Source organism: Mesoplodon densirostris, chromosome 14 (assembly GCF_025265405.1).
Source record: "Mesoplodon densirostris isolate mMesDen1 chromosome 14, mMesDen1 primary haplotype, whole genome shotgun sequence".
Lineage (NCBI taxonomy): Eukaryota > Metazoa > Chordata > Mammalia > Artiodactyla > Ziphiidae > Mesoplodon > Mesoplodon densirostris.
The window spans coordinates 19,569,321-19,587,700 of NC_082674.1; the positions used below are offsets into that span (position 1 = coordinate 19,569,321).

Consider the following 18,380-nt stretch of genomic DNA (forward strand, 5'->3'; position numbering starts at 1 on the left):
GATTTCTAATCTCATAGCATTGTGGTCAGAAATGATGGTTGATATGATTTCAGTTTTCTTAAATTTACCAAGGCTTGATTTGTGACCCAAGATGTGATCTGTCCTGGAGAATGTCCTGTGTGCACTTGAGAAGAAAGTGTATTCTGCTGCTTTCAGATGGAATGTCCTATAAATATCAATTAAGTCTATCTGGTCTCATGTGTTATTTAAGACTTGTGTTTCCTTATTAATTTTCTGTCTGGATGATCTATCCATTGGAGTAAGTGGAGTGCTACAGTCCCCCACTATTATTGTGTTACTGCTGAATTCCCCTTTTATGGCTGTTAGCATTTGTCTTATGTATTGAGGTGTTCCTGTGTTGAGTGCATAAATATTTACAATTATTACATCTTCTTCTTGGATTGGTCCCTTGATCATCATATGGTGTCCTTCCTTCTCTCTTGTGACCATCTTTATTTGAAAGTCTATTTTTTCTGATACGACTATTGCTACTCTAGCTTTCTTTTGATTTCCATTTGCATGGAATATTTTTCCATCCCCTCACTTTCAGTCTGTATGTGTCCCTAGGTCTGAGTAGGTCTCTTGTAGACAACATATATACAGGTCCTGTTTTTGTATCCATTCAGCCAGTCTGTGTCTTTTGGTTGGAGCATTTAATCCATTTACATTTAAGGTAATTATCGATATGTGTGTTCCTATTACCATTTTCTCAATTGTTTTGTGTTTGTTTTTGTAGGTCTTTTTCTTCTCTTGTGTTTCCTGCCTAGAGAAGTTCCTTTAGCATTTGTTGCAGAGCTGGTCTGGTGATGCTGAATTCTTTTAGCTTTTGCTTGTCTGTAGAGCTTTTGATTTCTCCATCAAATCTGAATGAGAACCTTAATGGGTAGAGTAATTTTGGTTGTAGGTTTCTCCCTTTCATCACTTTAAATATATCCTGCCACTCCCTTCTGGCCTGCAGAGTTTCTGCTGAAAGATCAGCTGATAACCTTATGGGGATTCCCTTGTATGTTATTTATTGCTTTTCCCTGCTGCTTTTATTATTTTTTCTTTGTATCTAATTTTTTGTTAATTTGGTTAATATGTGTCTCAGCATGTTTGTCCTTGGGTTTATCCTGTATGGGATGCTGTGTGCTTCCTGGAATTAACTATTTCCTTTCCCATGTTAGGGAAGTTTTCCACTATAATCTCTTCAAATATTTTCTCACACCCTTTCTCTTTTTCTTCTTCTTCTAGGACCCCTATAATTTGAATATTGGTGCATCTAATGTTGTGCCAGAGGTCTCTGAGACTGTCCTCAATTCTTTTCATTCTTTTTTCTTTATTCTGTTCCTCAGCAGTTATTTCCACCATTCTGTCTTCCAGCTCACTTATCCGTTCTTCTTCATCAGTTATTCTGCTGTTGATTCCTTCTAGTATATTTTTAACTTCAGTTATTGTGTTGTTCATTAGTGTTTGTTTGTTCTTTAGTTCTTCTAGGTCCTTGTTAAACATTTCTCATATTTCCTCCATTCTATTTCCAAGATTTGGGATCATCTTTACTATCATTACTCTGGATTCTTTTTCAAGTAGATTGCCGATTTCCTCTTTATTTATTTGGTCTTGTGGGTTTTTACCTTGCTCCTTTGTCTGCAACATATTTCTCTGTCTTCTCATTTTGTCTGGCTTACTCTGTTTGAGATCTCCTTTCCACAGGCTGCAGGGTTGTAGTTCCTCTTGCTTCTGGTATCTGCCCCCAGTGGGTGAGGTTGGTCCAGTGGCTTTTGTAGGCTTCTTGGTGGGAGGGACTCGTGCCTGTGTTCTGGTGGGTGGAGCTGGATCTTCCCTCTGATGGGCAGGGCCACGTCAGGTGGTGTGTTTTGGGGTGTCTGTGGGCTTAGTACAACTTGAGGCAGCCCATCTGCTGATGGGTGTGTTTGTGTTCCCGTCTTGCTTGTTGTTTGGCTTGGGGCGTTCAGCACTGAAGCCTGCAAGCAGTTGGTGGAGCTGGGTCTTGGAGTTGAGATGGAGACCTCCAGGAGAGCTCTTGCCAATTAATATTTCCTGGGCAAGCAAACAGCAACAAAAACAATTAAAAACAAACAAACAAAACCCCAAACAAATGGTAAAAGCAAAACCAAACAAAAACAAAGAAAACAAACACACACACGTACAAAATAAGAAACAAAAGCAGAGAAAAAAAAAAATGAGAACAACCAGACAAACAAAAGAACCTCAAAATGAAATCAAACAATTAAAAACAAAATCAACAAAAACAAAAAATAGAAAACAAAAGAAAAGCAGAATGCAAACTGAAGGAAAAAGCAAAGAAAACAAAACAAACACACAAAAATAATTTTTAAAAAATGATTTTAAAAAGATAAGAACAGGGCCTCCCTGGTGGCGCAGTGGTTGAGAGTCCGCCTGCCGATGCAGGGGATACGGGTTCGTGCCCCGGTCTGGGAGGATCCCATATGCCGCGGAGCGGCTGGGCCCGTGAGCCATGGCCGCTGAGCCTGCGCGTCCGGAGCCTGCGCGTCCGGAGCCTGTGCTCCGCAACGGGGGAGGCCACAACAGTGAGAGGCCCGCATACCGCAAAAAAAAAAAAAAAAGATAAGAACAAATAGAACAAAGGATAAAAAGAAAATAGAACAAAGGAAAGAAAAAAAGAAAAAGAACAACAAAAAGTAACATAGAAATAGAAATATAAAACAATTAAAAATAAAAAATTTTTTAAGCTAAATAAAAATAAGAACAAATAATAATAATAAAACAGCAACAAAACAAAACATTAAAAAAATAGTAATAATTATATTTTCCTGGGGTCTCAGCTATCAGCGTCACTGCCCCCACCATGAGTCACAGCCAACCTTCACCTCCCCAGGAAGCCCTCCAAAGCCTCTAGGTAGGTGTCTGGTCCCTCTGTGGACACTGTGGGGCAGCTAAGACTCTGACCTGGCCCAGCTTCCACATGTACTAGTCCCCAAAGTCCACAGCTGCTAGAACTAGGCCAGTTTCAGTTGTGGGAACACTCATTGTCCATTCAGATATTCCATAGATGCAGGGTTTACCAAGCTGAAGACAGGGATTTAATCTGTGGTTTGTGTAGCTGCATGGAAAGATTTTTGTTCTTCTTCCTTAGTCGATCCGCCCTTGGGGCTTAGCTGTGGTTTTAGCCTCACCTCTGCATTTGGGCCACCCACAGGAGTCTGCCCCCGAGGCTGCCGTGGAGCACTCGGGTCTGCCCTGGTGAGGACAGGGTGTGGAGGTGGCACGACTGCCTGGGTCACAGGGGCCCTGGCAGGGACGGGGTGTGGCAAAGCCAGTGGCTACAGGCACGAGAGATCTGGCCCAGGTGGGAGGCTTTCCTAGCACCTGGCGGCCGGTGCAAGAAAGTCAGCCCTGGTGGGGGCTTTTACTAGCACCTGGAAGGGCAGGGGCCCAGCACGTGGGGAGAGAGAGGCTGCAGTGGCATCTCCACCCACTGTGCGTCACTCAACAGAGGTGCCTTGCTTCTATGGCAGTCTGGGTTTCCCCCACAAGCATTCCTCATTGTGGATTTCCTCCCTCCTGTCCCCTTAGGCCATCTTCTCACCGGCAACAGCAGTCCTCCCTGCAGGTTTGCTCTCCAGTCCCCATGTTCCAGCTCTCAGCCCCCATGTGCACCGGCGGACACACGTCCCAGTCTGGGGTGTGGAAGGCTGTGGTGCAGATCATCTGTGTAGGTCTGTCCTGTCTGCCACAGACCGGCCATTTCACCCTCCTCCGACAGCCTCAGATGCTCCCCTTCTGTCCCAACTGATTTCCGCATTGGTGAGGGGGCTTCCCTGGATGCGGGAACCTCTCTTCTGCTTCAGCTCCCCGCCAGGGGCACAGATCCCGTCCCACTTCCTCTCCCCTTCTTTTTCCCTTGTTTCTTTCATCCTGCCCAGTTATGCAGGGATCTTTTTTGTCCTTTCCGGTGTCCAAGGTCTTCTACTAGTTTTCATCTGGTGTTTTGTGAGAATTGTTCCATGTATTCTTGCTGCATTTGTGGAAGGAGGTGAACTCCATGTCCCCCTACTCCTCCACCATCCTGGTGAATCTGAAATAACTAAGTATTAACATGTTTTAAAAAGCATGATAGGGCTTCCCTGGTGGCACAGTGGTTGAGAGTCTGCCTGTCGATGCAGGGGACACGGGTTCGTGCCCCAGTCTGGGAAGATCCCCCATGCTGCGGAGCGGCTGGGCCCGTGAGCCATGGCCACTAAGCCTGCGCGTCCGGAGCCTGTGCTCCGCAACAGGAGAGGCCACAGTGATGAGAGGCCTGTGTACCGCAAAAAAAAAAAAAATTTTTTTAATTAATTGATAAAAGGGCCATGCTGTATTTTTATATGTAGAAGTATATCTCATTGTTTCCATTTTTCTCTAGTTGATCCACCAAAATCGGCAAGCTATCTTGAACCAGTTTGCAGCAAACGCTCCTGTTGGCATCAGTATGAGATCAGGCATGCAGCAGCAAATTACACCTCAGGTAACGTGAGAAAACCAGGCATTGTTAGTACTTCTCTAACCCATAACCCAAACTGTATTTCTTAAAGTGTTGACTTGAGTGTCTTTGAAATGGTCTGTGAACTGATCTTTTAATGTTTGTACTGTAGCTTTCTTCTAGAATGAATTTATAATCAACTTGTGATACCCCTTACTGATATTTGATGTAAAGCTGAGGGTTCTTTGTTTCGTTTTGTTATTATTGTCATTGCTATTAGATATCAGGTGTCTAAGTAGAAAACTCTTATTGCTGTCCTGATTAGTACCAGTAATAAGAAGCCTCGGATATGAAACTGTGTGTATGGTGCCTGAAACCTGATCAAAACCCAGTCACATTGCTCAGTTATCTTAACTACCTTGTGTTCTGCACTCAGTCTGAGCATCAGCATTTTGTTTTTTATTTGTTTTAATGATCCTTGTGTAAGAACCCAGAGCCATTGGAAGTAAACATAAAAAGAACGGTGTAGGCTTCTAAGTGTTATCTAGTGCTTCCTCCCTATTTAACTTCTGCACGTACTTTAATATTTTTGCTTCAACCACTTTTTTTTTTTTTTGGCTGCACCACACAGCTTGTGGGATCTTAGTTCCCTGACCAGGGATTGAACCCAGGCCCACAGCAGTGAAAGCGCCGAGTCCTAACCACTGGACCACCAGGGAATTCCCTCAACCACTTTTTTTATGGTTTCCCAACAAATTACACAAAAATTTGGGAGATGAGGTATTTTAGAGAGGATTTGAACAAAACACTTCTCCATAAAATGGACCTAGAAGGATTGGGAGCAAATACTAACCAAAAGGATAAATATTGATAGAAACTGCTGTTTCGCAGCAGATGTTGACATCTTCATGGATCCAGACTTGGGTTTCTCTGTCTTAAAAATCTCAGTGGTTAGCTCATGCAAGGGTAATTAGGTTATAAGGATACAAGACCCCACTCTTGGAATTCACATAAAGACGAATTCTATCAGGAAGTCATTATGTCACAGTTTCTTCCAGATTAGACTTCATCTGGTTGGCAATTTTCATTTTAATGGAGCTGTATGCTTTAATCAGCTCCTCAACCTGAATGGACATTTTCTGACGAAGGCTTTATTGACATGCCATGTTGCTTTGCAAGTTAGACCAGAAAGTGACTTCAACCTAATTTTACCACTTCTTTCATCATTCATAATATTATAGCTACTAAAACACTTACTCTAATGCCTGGAGCAGTCTTACACTGCAACAATAATATAAGATACCTGGGTTCATTTATTTCTGCTTATTATTTTGTTTCTAATTAATTATTTGCATTTTAAGTGACCATTTGGCATTGGATCCCTGATTTCTGATTCTTCCTTTTTTAATGGTATTTGTAGGTTTTTCTAATTGTGAAGATAATGCACATTCATTATAGATGACTTGGAAAATACAGAAAATTAAAATCACCTGTTATCACATTTCATTTAAGTAAAGTGGAATAAACGATCTCAAAGAGAAAAGGGAAAACTAAGTTTCACCATACTAGAAACACAGTGAATTTTTTGGAAATGAAAAAGAAAAAAATCCCCTAACAACCTAATGCCAGATAAGATAGAAGTCATCAAGCACATTCTATTTCTCTTCTTTATGATTTTCATGTTTCTCTTAATAGTTTTCATGGCCTATATTATAATACTAATCAATATATGCTTTCTTAGACTTTTATCAGTCCTATGTGACTTTAATCTGTAAAATGTACTTATTTTCTCTCCTGTAGCTATTACTTAAGAGGTTTTCTTCCTTTTCTGTTTTAGTTTCCCTTGTACACTGATAATTGCTACATATTCTGTTGCTCCAAGCTACTAGGCTTAATCCTGTAAGCTGTCTAAGATAGGTGGTAATCATAATAATATTAGTAAGTGAGGATTTTTTTCTCTCTTTTTTAGCCACCCCTGAATGCCCAAATGTTGGCACAGCGCCAGCGGGAGCTGTATAGTCAACAGCACCGACAGAGGCAGCTAATACAGCAGCAAAGAGCCATGCTTATGAGGCAACAGAGCTTTGGGAACAACCTCCCTCCCTCATCTGGACTGCCAGTTCAAATGGGGAACCCCCGTCTTCCTCAGGGTGCTCCGCAGCAATTCCCCTACCCACCAAACTATGGTACAAATCCAGGAACCCCACCTGCTTCTACCAGCCCATTTTCACAACTGGCAGCAAATCCTGAGGCAACCTTGGCCAACCGCAACAGCATGGTGAACAGAGGCATGACAGGAAACATGGGAGGCCAGTTTGGCACTGGAATCAGTCCTCAGATGCAGCAGAATGTCTTCCAGTACCCAGGATCAGGTATGAGGATTACACCTTCATGTTGCTTTTATAAGTACAGTTGGCCCTCAGCATCCACGGGTTCCATACCTGTGGATTCAACAACCCCAAATCGAAAATATCCACGCCCCCCCAAAAAAAATTCCAGAAAGTTCCTAAAAGCAAAAGTTGAATTGGTTGCACTCTGGGAACTATTTACATTGTATTTACGTAGCATTTACATTGTATTAGGTTTTACAAGTAATCTAGAGATGATTTAGTATATGGGAGGATGTGCATAGGTTCTGTTTCTTCATTTTATATAAGGGACTTGAGCATCCATGGATTTTGGTATCCATGAGGGTCCTGGAACCAATCCCCCATGGATACCAAGGGACGACTATACCACATACAGGCTTAGGTCTCTTTTCACATGTGTTTCAGTTCACTGACATTGAGGCAATTTGCTGAAGAAGAAAGATGCTGAGGGCCTCCCTGGTGGCGCAGTGGTTGAGAGTCCGCCTGCCGATGCAGGGGATACGGGTTCGTGCCCCGGTCTGGGAGGATCCCATATGCCGCGGAGCGGCTGGGCCCGTGAGCCATGGCCACTGGGCCTGCGCGTCCGGAGCCTGTGCTCCGCAGCGGGAGAGGCCACAGCAGTGAGAGGCCCGCATACCGCAAAAAAAAAAAAAAAAAAGAAAGATGCTGAGGGGGTTCCCTGGTGGCCTAGTGGTTAGGATTCCGGGCTTTCACTGCCGTGGCCTGGGAGGAACTGAGACCATGTAAGCTGCGGGGCACGGCCAAAAAAAAGAAAAGATGTTGGCGTTGGAGTCAGGAAATCCAGGCTCTAGGCTCAGCTCTTGCCACTAAATGGTTGAGTGGTTTGAGGCTTCTCTCTTACATAAAGCTAAGATGATTAAATTAGAGGATCCATAAGGACCTGACACGAAAATTTTTAACATTTTGTCCGCAAAGCATATTCTTACTTTCTTACTTTCTCTCATTGATTCCTATAAGAATCTTATGAGAGTCCATGTCAGACAGTGGGTGTAAGTACATTAACTCAAAATTTGCATACAGATTTTAAAAATTATCTTGTAACTTTTTTTTGATAGATTACATAAGGATAATCAGTCTTCACAAATTATCTCAGACTTCTCATTGGTGTCACCACCCTTAGCTGCTTAGGTTGTAAGCTATTCCTCTGAAATAGCAGGCAGCTTTCTGGCTTTCAAAAGCTTTGTTCTTTTTTAATCTTTCATTTGCAGTGTCTCTGTCCTATTCCCTTTGTCCTAGGTAATGATATCTTTTTAAAATTTTTCTTCTATCACTTGGAGATTCTAATAGGTAGTGACAATAAAACACATTTGATTAATCCACCAGGTTTAATTAAACTGATGCAAAATTAATGGCAAATTCCTGGGAAAAAAATTGGAATAAATCCCTTCATTTTATAAATGAAAGAAAAAGTAAATTTTAAGCCTGCTTAAAAATGAATTTCAATGAGAAAGCTACTGTTTGACCTGAATAAAATGTTGAAGTTATGTAGAGATTTTTTTACATGGCAGTACGCTTATCACCTTTGACAGCCAAATCAATTTAGACTTTTCATTCTGGTGGCAACAAGTGCTGAAATCCTTTGACTAATAAATTAAGTATCTAGGGAGACATGTGTCAGACAGTACCAGAATTCTCTAAGACGTTTTAATCAAAATTATACCACATCAGTTTCTTTGTCCTCAAGACAATGAAGTCATCTTTGGCTGGTTTATATCATTTACACTGTATGTGTGGGCAAGAAAAGTATTATAAATCCATATTTTAATTATAAGATTATCTGAACAGGAGTGGCCTTCAAAAGAGTTGTATTTTCATGTGCCCTGTGATTTGTGTATGCAAAGATTTTGACGAGGTTCCTTCAGTGTATTCCAGCCTACAGAATACTTCCTCCAACATGAGAAGACTTATATAGTTGTTTCTCCATTGCTCTTCCAAAATGGCAACTTAGCCAAAACAGCAAATTGATTCTTGGTAGCATTTATGATACTGATTGCAGAGCCTTAAATCAAAAGACTTATGTCATTCATTGGGGAAAAAAATAACCACAAATAAGCCAAACATTAATAAATTCCCCAATAAATTGTCTTATTAAAAAAAGTAAGATAAAAACAGTACGTCTCAAAAAACTAAAAATACAAATACCATGTGACCCAGCAGTTCTACTACTGGGTATATATCTGAAAACACTAATTTGAAAAGATACATGCACCCCAATGTTCATAGCAGCATTATTTACAATAGCCAAGATATGGAAGCAACCGAAGTGTCCATTAACAGATGAATGGGTAAAGAAGCTGTGGTATACATATACAATGGAATACTACTCAGCCATAAAATAAATGATGATATTTTGCCATTTGTAACAACATGGATGGACTTGGAAGACATTTTGCTAAGAGGAAAGAAACTGATGGTTACCAGTGGGGAGAGGGAAGTGGCGAGAGGGAAGTGGGGAGGGGCAAGTTAGGGGTAAGGGATTAAGAGGCACAAACTACTATGTATAAAATAAATAAGCTACAAGGATACCTTGTGCAATACAGGGAATTTAGCCAATATTTTATAATGATTATAAATGGAATACAACCTTTAAAAATTGTGAATCCTGTGTCATACACCTGAAACTTATATAGTATTGTACATCAACTATACTTCAATTAAAAATTATTTAACTAATTTAAAAAAAAAACAGTACTTATGTCAATTTTCAGTCGTGCTCTTTAACGCTTCATCTCTGGAAAGCCAAGAAAGGATGACTTCTATCTGCTCCTGTTTCTTGACTAAGCCTCCTGGAAAGGCAGTACTCCAAAACCCCATTTCTTATGAAGTTGACAAGATTTCCTTCAGGGTTGTGGGTCTAGTCTTTAATCTCTTGCAAGTCACATAGAATACAGTGATGGAGATAATGAGTGGGCAGAGCTTCCTTCTTCTCCAGACAGTACAACCAGATGTGTTACTACCCATTTGTAAGTGCTCTATCTGGTACCCGGACTTTTCTTCCAGTCCAACTTTGAATTGACAAAAAGTACTTTTCACAAAATAAGATTCTTTTTTATGAAGTGAGTATCTGTACTACAAACAAACCCCAGAAGCTAGGTACAGTGGAGAGAGTAGTCGTTTTATCCAGTTGCAGTTTGAAATGAAATGGCAGAGCTTTCAGGTCTTCCATGAAAAAACAAAAGCACAGGGGGAGAATTGTTTTTCTGGAGAGCATAAGAATATTTAAAGGTTCAGTAGTTTAAATTTCTTCCATTGCTCTAAGTTATAAACTTGCACTATCATGATCAGCAACCTGGTAGAAAGCTGCAAGACCAGGTTTTGTGTTGGTACAAATTCAAGTTCTGGAGAAATTCCAACCTTTTCAAATCAAGCCTTCTCCAAGAAACAAAAAAAACAAAAAGCACCACATGTTTTTATAAATAAAGTTTTATTGGAACACATCCATGCTCATTAGTTTACATACAGTCTATAGCTGGCTTCACACAGTAGAGTTAAGTAGTTCTTACAGAAATGTTATGGCCTGCAAAACTGAAAATATTTACTATCTGGCCCTTTGCAGAAAAAGTTGGCTGATCCCTGTGTTAATTAATGATAGTAAAACCAAAGGATGAATAAAGTAGCTTTGCTTTAGTCCTTTGCTTTGGCATCTTTCAACTTAAAATAGACCCAAAGTAAACGAAGGAAAATGTAGGTCATAATAATGACAGCGTATGCTTTCTTTTATTTCTGAAAACAGAAAATTATTGTAGACTATCATGCCATGATGATGAGTGCACAAGAACAGAATTAGACATTTAAAATTTATTTTATAGTAATATTCAAACAAAATAGGAGAGAAATTTTAAAAGAAATTTTTTGTACCTATTTCATGAATTCCTTGGAGCCAATCCAGAGCTCCCTCTTCTGTGAACTACAGGAAACATGCTACTCCGCTCACTCCTCCCGAGTGATGTCATCTACTCCTGTGGCTTCAATGACTTCTTCATGCTTATGACTTTCTTCTCTATACCTAAACCACATCTCTCAGCGCATGTGAGAGACATACCTGAATTTTCTACCAGCACCCAAACTTGTCCAGAGCTAGGCTCATCAACTCCATTTCCCCTTCCCTCCATGCCTCAATGTGCCAGTTTAACAAACCTCTCAAGTTCCAAGAAAGAATACATACCTTGCTCTCTTTTACTTCTAGGCTTTTGTGTTTTCTGTATCCTTTGTCTAAAATGTCCTTCCCTCATCTGTCTCATTCCTATTCCTCCCTCCCCTCAGAGATATCTCCTCTGGGAAGCCCTCCCTGACACTCCCAATCATAAGTACTCACCACTCTGTCTTTTTTTTTTCTTAAAGTATGATGGGTTTTTTTTTAAATTTTATTTATTTATTGGCTGTGTGTGTTAGGTCTTCGTTGCTGCACACGGGCTTTCTCTAGTTGCAGCAAGCAGGGCCTACTCTTCGTTGTGGTGCGCGGGCTACTCATTGCAGTGGCTTCTCTTGTTGCAGAGCATGGGCTCTAGGCATGCAGGCTTCAGTAGTTGTGGCTCATGGGCTCTAGAGCACAGGCTCAGTAGTTGTGGCCCACGGCTTAGTTGCTCCGCAGCATGTGGGGTCTTCCCAGACCAGGGATCGGACCCATGTCCCCTGCATTGGCAGGCGGATTCTTAACCACTGCACCACCAGGGAAGCCCCACCCTCTCTTAGAGCCACTTGTTCATCAGCTGCCTTTCTTTTTAAATAGCAAGTTCCTTGAGAGAGCCAAGTGTGACCTTTTAAATCTTTGTTTCTCAAGTGCTTAGCACAGTGGTCTGGTGGGGAGAGTAGATGCTCAATGAATCTTTTAATGGAAAAATGAATCCTAATTCTAGTTGCTGCTGCCAGGTGGCTGTGGTGAAATTTATGGTCCAGCGGGGAGACTTAACATAATCAAAGATAGAACTGTAGAATTTTTAAACTAGAAGGAAGAAGATTGTCTGGTCCAAGGAATCCAAGGTCCAGTGCAGTGGCAGAACTGGGGCCAGAACTCTACCCCTCCAAATTCATTATTCACAGACTGGTTCTTTCTACTAAAATTAGGTCATCTGATAAGGAAAGCATGGGCAGTTAGAATGTGAAATGAGGTCAGAAAAAAATGTCAAAAAGCATGCTGGGACTTCCCTGGTGGCACAGTGGATAGGAGTCTGCCTGCCAATGCAGGGGACACGGGTTCGATCCTGGTCCGGGAAGATCCCACATGCTGCGGAGCAACTAAACCTGTGCACCACAACTACTGAGCCTGCGCTCTAGACCCCACAAACCACAACTGCTGAGCCCACAAGCCACAGTTACTGAGCCTGCATGCTACAACTACTGAAGCCCATGCACCTAGAGCCTGTGCTCCACAACAGGAAAAGCCACCGCAATGAGAAGCCCGCGCACCGCAACAAAGAGTAGCCCCCGCTCGCTGCAACTAGAGAAAGCCTGCATGCAGCAACGAAGATCCAATGCAGCCAAAAATAAATAAATATATTTATTTTTTAAAAAAGCATGCTGATGTACTTGAAGTCTTATTAACTTTGACCCCACAGAATAATAGCCAGAATGTGATAAGTATCTTCCCCCCTCACATATATATTTTTCCTGAAAGAAATTACTTTATCATAAATAAGATTAAAAATGCATTAGAAACAGATAAGTATTTTTTAAAGATCATAACCAAAATAGTTAAAAGTTAAAATGTAGAATTAATGCAAAGACAGCCAATATAAAAATGAAGATGATGGGGGGGAACCCACCCTCTAGAGTCATAAATGAAAGAAATAATTTCTCCATATATTCTAAGTCAAAATTATTTACCAGAGATTAAATTACATATGGAGGAAGCAGCAAGGAGAAAACTATGTAGCTTTTTTTTAATATATAAATTTATTTATTCTATTTTTGGCTGTGCTGGGTCTTCAGTTGCTGCCTGCCAGCTTTCTCTAGTTGCAGTGAGCGGGGGCTACTCTTCGTTGTGGTGCACGGGCTTCTCATTGTGGTGGCTTCTCTTGTTGTGGAGCACAGGCTCTAAGCACGTGGGCTTCAGTTGTTGCAGCACCCAGGCTCAGTAGGCTCAGTAGTTGTGGCTCGTGGCCCCTAGAGCACAGGCTCAGTAGTTGTGGTGCATGGGCTTAGGTGCTCCGCGGCATGTGGGATCTTCCCGGACCAGGGCTCGAACCTGTGTCCCCTGCATTGGCAGGCGGATTCTTAACCGCTGCGCCACCAGGGAAGTCACTGTAGCTTTATTTGTATAAATTTTACCAAGAAAACAAGTAGCTAAACGTTTAGTGAAAGAAAAAAATATAGAAAGTCTACAGTTGGCTCAACTTTCACAGAAAATTTAAAATATTTTTAAAACTGTAGCCTATAAAAAACAAAAGTGAATACTTTAACTACATATCTGGCTAGTTTAACCAAACAGAAAAAAGAGAAAAGTCATTGTATTAATAATAACAGAACACAAAATATACAGGAATCTACAATTATGTTTACAAGGAGACATTAAGGGCATAGAGACATACTTATGATATTATGATAAGGGAAAGAAGCAAGCCACAAAGTTAGGCAATATTTCATAGAGGAAAATTTGAAGGAATTATACTAAATTATGGGTAATCACATTATGATATTCTTTTTTTCTGTACCTTTATAACTTTCTTTACCTCAACAGTATTTAACTGTGAAATGTATTTTGTCAGGAAAAAAATAAAAAACACAAAATGCTAGCATAACAAAACATAAAAAGAAGCCCATTTTTACTCTTTTAAATTTTTATGGACTTCCACTTTTGGTCAAGATGGAATAACAGGGACGAGATTTATTCTTCCATCTGAAACAAACAAAAAATTGAACAATAGTTGTAGAAATTGCCCAGACTGTGATGCAGGAAGGGGGAATCCAACAGGAGCATGTGGTTTCCTATAGTTGAGACAATGGTGCTTAAGAGTCTGGGAAAGCCAAGGCAGATAAAGGTTTTAGGGCACAGAACCAAAGAGAAGAGAGCCACACAGAGAGAGAACCATGGGGATGTATAGAGGGTCCTGCTCAGGTCTTCATTTGAGAACCGATCAGTGTGTGTGTGTACACAAACCGAGGCCGGGGAAAACCACCTGAAAAGAACAGAGGGAACATCTTCAGAGTTTACAAGGGCCAGTTCCTCTTCCCACCAGCCAGAATAGAAAACCTCAAAATTCACAGTGTCAAGTAGAATACTCAGAAATGTTTGTGCCTAAGTAGCAGAGCAAAATAAGCACCAGGCTAAACCCTGCTCTTGTCTCTTTAGGCACAAGACCCAAAAGAATTAAAACTGTTACCATGTAACCTATCCACGACCCAGACAAAGGTCGAATATTTAAATTTAAAGGAATTTTTAAAATCTAGCACCTAACAAGGTAAAATTCACAAGCCCTGGAATCTGAATTTTTTTAAATTACCAGACATGCAAAGATAAAGGAAAATAAAACCAATAACAAGAAGAAAAATCAGTCATCAAAATCAACCCAGAAGTTTCACAGGTGTTAGAATTAAAACAGTTATAAATTATACATTTATTCTGTATGTTCAGGAAGCTAGAGGAAAGCTTGAACGTGTTAACTAAAATTATGAAAGATATAAATAAAACCACAGTGAAACTTCTGGAGATGAAAACTACAGTGTCTGAGATGAAAAATACACTGGATGGGATAAGCAGCAGATTAGACATTATAAAAGAAAAAGTTAGTGAACTTGAAGATATAACAATGGAAACTATACAAAATGAAATTAGAGAGAAGACTGAAAAGATAGTAATTTACTCCAAATTGATCTTATAATTACACAGTCCGTATCTAAATATCAACATGCTTTGGGGAGAAATTGACAAGCTTCTCCTACAATTTATATGGAAATGCAAAGGACCTAAAGTAGCCAAGACAATTTTGCAAATTAAGAATAAAGTTGGGGGACTTCCCTGGTGGTGCAGTGGTTAAGAATCCGCCTGCCAATGCAGGGGACACAGGTTCGAGCCCTGGTCCGGGAAGATCCCACATGCCGTGGAGCACCTAAGCCCATGCACCACAACTACTGAGCCTGTGCTCTAGGGGCCACGAGCCACAACTACTGAAGCCCATGCACCTAGAGCCCATACTCCGCAACAAGAGAAGCCCACGCACCGCAACAAAGAGTAGTCCCCACTTGCCACAACTAGAGAAAGTCTGAGCACAGCTATGGAGACCCAACACAGCCAAAAATAAAAATAAATAAATAAATTTATTTTAAAAAAATAAAGTTGGTAGACTACCAGTTTCAAAAATTATCATAAAGGTACAACAATCAAGACAGTATAGTATTAGTACAAGTATAGACATACATATCACTGGAACAGAATAAAAAGTCCAGATATAAACCTTACTTTTATGGTCAGTTGATTTTCAACACAGTTATATCAATGGTTACTAATAAGCAGTATCCTGAATGAAAAGGAACAAACTACTGATAAATGCTACTTCAGTGTAATGTTTCACTCAACATTATGCTGAGAGAAAAGCACCAGACACAAAAGACCTCACATGATTACCTTTATATGAAGTTTCCAATAAAAGGCAAATCTGTAGGGACAGAAAGCAGATCAATGGTTGCCTGAAGCTAGAGGTGGGAGTGGGAATTGACTGCAAACAAACACAAGGGAATTTGAGATATGAAAATGTCTAAACTGGATTGTGGTGCTGGTTGCACAACTCTATAAATTTACTAAAAATCATTGACTTGTGCAGTTCAGTGGGTGAATTGGATGCTATGTAGATTACATATCAGTAAAGCTTTAAAAAAAGGCAGGGAAGGGAAGCAGTGCCCATAAAGACAGCTGAGGAGGAGCGGCCGACAATACTTTCTCACTTTTCATTTCATGCGTGGGTTTTTCTTACCTTTTTCCCTCTTCGATTTATTTTTTTAAGCTTTTTAAAATTATTTTTATTGATGCATACTTGATATAACATTATATTAGTTTCAGGTGTATAACATGATGATTTGATATTTTGTATATATTATAAAATGATCACCACAGTAAGTCCAATTACCATCTACTTCTGTACATAGTTACAATTTTTTTTTTTCTCATGATGAGAACTTTCAAGATCCACTCTCCTAGCTACTTTCAAATATGCAGTACGGTATTATTAACTATAGTCACTGTGCTATACATTACATCCCCATGACTTATTTTTTTCTTCCCGTTCTACTGAGATATAAATGACATACAGCACTGTATGAGTTTAAGGTATACAGCATAATGATTTGACTTACTTCATACATCATGAAATGTTTATCACAAGTTTAGTGAACATCTGTCATCATGTATCCTTTTCAACTTATTTTTATTACACAAGTAATCTGGCATGTGTGCTCATATTTTTTTTTACACTTAAAAATTCATGTAGTCAGAAAAGAACAGAAAAGAAAATCATACATAATCATGGTACCCAAATCAATATCTTAGTGAATGGAAACGTTCTTCCAAATCTCTTTTATGTTTATTTATCTGTCTGTTTATACTGAAATTTCCTGTTTTGTTTTTAAGGAACTGAAATTTTTCCTACTCTGTTGAATAGGCTGTTTCTAACTATATTATGACAGATCCTTCTAGGTTTTTTTTTCTTTTATGGGGTTAATAAATATATAGTGTATTCACGTAAATTAATTTGTGTCGATTTGTAGGAATGGTTCCCCAAGGTGAGGCCAACTTTTCTCCATCTCTAAGCCCTGGGAGCTCCATGGTGCCGATGCCAATCCCTCCTCCTCAGAGCTCTCTGCTCCAGCAGACTCCGCCCACTTCTGGCTACCAGTCACCAGACATGAAGGCCTGGCAGCAAGGAGCAATGGGAAACAGCAAGTAAGGGGGCATTTTTATATATGAGCATCCCTGATACTCTGCAGCACGTAAGAACAAATATGCCTTCACAATCCAAATAGAAGATTATTAGCTACTATCCATTTGCAAATTCAAGGAACTGAATTTTATGTTATTAGCAAATAGCGATTTTTAAGTTCTTTAAGTTTCAAGTCAATTTTAAGGCAAATTTGTGTGTTTACAGTACAGAAAAGTACTGTAAACCTTTTCATCCCACTCCCAGCACACCTGAAGAATATGATCGACTCCTATGAGTAACAGAGCTTCGCTGGGACAGATATAGGAATGAGTACTTTTTAAAAAATCATTCTTTATAAAAACACTTAAAAATCTAAAGCAGGAATGGCAAAATGTTAGAATTTAATAGAGCTGAATAGTGGGCACACGGTTTCACTCTTCTCTGTATGTTTGAAGGATTTCATAGCAACAGCAAAGGTTTTTAAGTCTTCTAAGGTCATTCTACCATACCTAGCTTTTTGAATCTCTGGATTTTCAGTGGCCTTGTTTTACCCATTTTACTGAGAATTATCTTGCTAAAGTCATTTTTCCCCCCAAATCGTGGCTGCTGAACTTTTCACACATCACTTGAGTTTTATAAAGGTTTTAATTTGGTTGTGTCTTGGTTCTAATGACAGGGAAGCCGTTTGATCTGACAACATAATAAGTAAGGTAGTTAAAGTTGAAAACTTAAGACCATATTCTCTTAAAGTTCATTGAAAGGTAAGAGAGGAAATCTTCCTGTTAGAGAACTGTGTAGCTCTCAGTGAGGACTGATGTAAACTAGGTAGAAATGGAACAGTCTGTGTGATGTGCAAGAACTTAGTCTTCTACTGTGTTCTAATCCCAGCTTCCTAAGCTCACTTTAGATTCCATGGTCCATCTTTATAATTACTCCCTTACAGGCACTCTCAGCTCCCTTGCCCACCTCTCCCTCTGTTGCACTTATGCCTAGCAAAATGCTCCCAAATGAAATCCAGCTAAACTCTCGCTCCATACCTACACCTAAGCATCTGAATGTGCCTTGAGAAAAAAAAAAAAAACACAGTCATGCTGACAGATCTGCTCCCCTTCACAGTTAAATCCCTTCCTCTCCTTCCATTTCTTACTGAATCTGTCAGGCTTTCATCCCTACCGTTCCACCAAAAGTATTCTTATCAAGGTCCTTAATGCCCTTTACAATGCAATGAGCATTGTTAGCACTTGACATATTTGGGCATGTACTCTTTCTTGGAGCTCTGTCTTCGTTTGGTTTCTGGAACAACTTTCTCTCCTGAGAAAGGTGACTCTCTTCCAACCCCTCAGTCTCCTCTGCTGGATCTTCCTCATCTCCCTGACCTCCATTTTAGGGCCTCAGAGCTCATTCTAGGACCTCCTCCCCATATCTGCTTGCTCCCTTAGTTATGTCATTCAGTCTTACTGATATAAATGCCTGTCCCTATGCTTATGACTCCTAAATTTAAGTCTCTAGCCCAGACTTCTCCCCTGAACACCATACTGTATATACCACAGCCGAATCGACATCTCTACTTAGAAGTCTAATAGGCATCTCAAACATAACATGACAAAAACTAAACTGATATTCTTCCCCAAACCCGCTCGTCTCATACTTTTTTCACATCTCAATAAACAACTCTGTTCTTCCAGTTATTCAGAAGAA

The 18,380-nt window shown here is 40.1% G+C and overlaps 1 protein-coding gene across 12 annotated transcripts in view; it reads left to right on the plus strand.

Moving 5' to 3' along the window:
* Window positions 1–18,380, plus strand: part of NCOA1 (nuclear receptor coactivator 1) — a 264,878-nt gene that overhangs the window by 230,828 nt on the left and 15,670 nt on the right. For all 12 annotated transcript variants that reach the window (XM_060116868.1, XM_060116867.1, XM_060116866.1 and 9 more), the window contains 3 exons: window positions 4,388–4,489; window positions 6,414–6,816; window positions 16,531–16,705. In XM_060116868.1, the coding sequence (XP_059972851.1) occupies window positions 4,388–4,489; window positions 6,414–6,816; window positions 16,531–16,705 (680 nt within the window). The remainder of the gene's footprint in view (window positions 1–4,387; window positions 4,490–6,413; window positions 6,817–16,530; window positions 16,706–18,380) is intronic.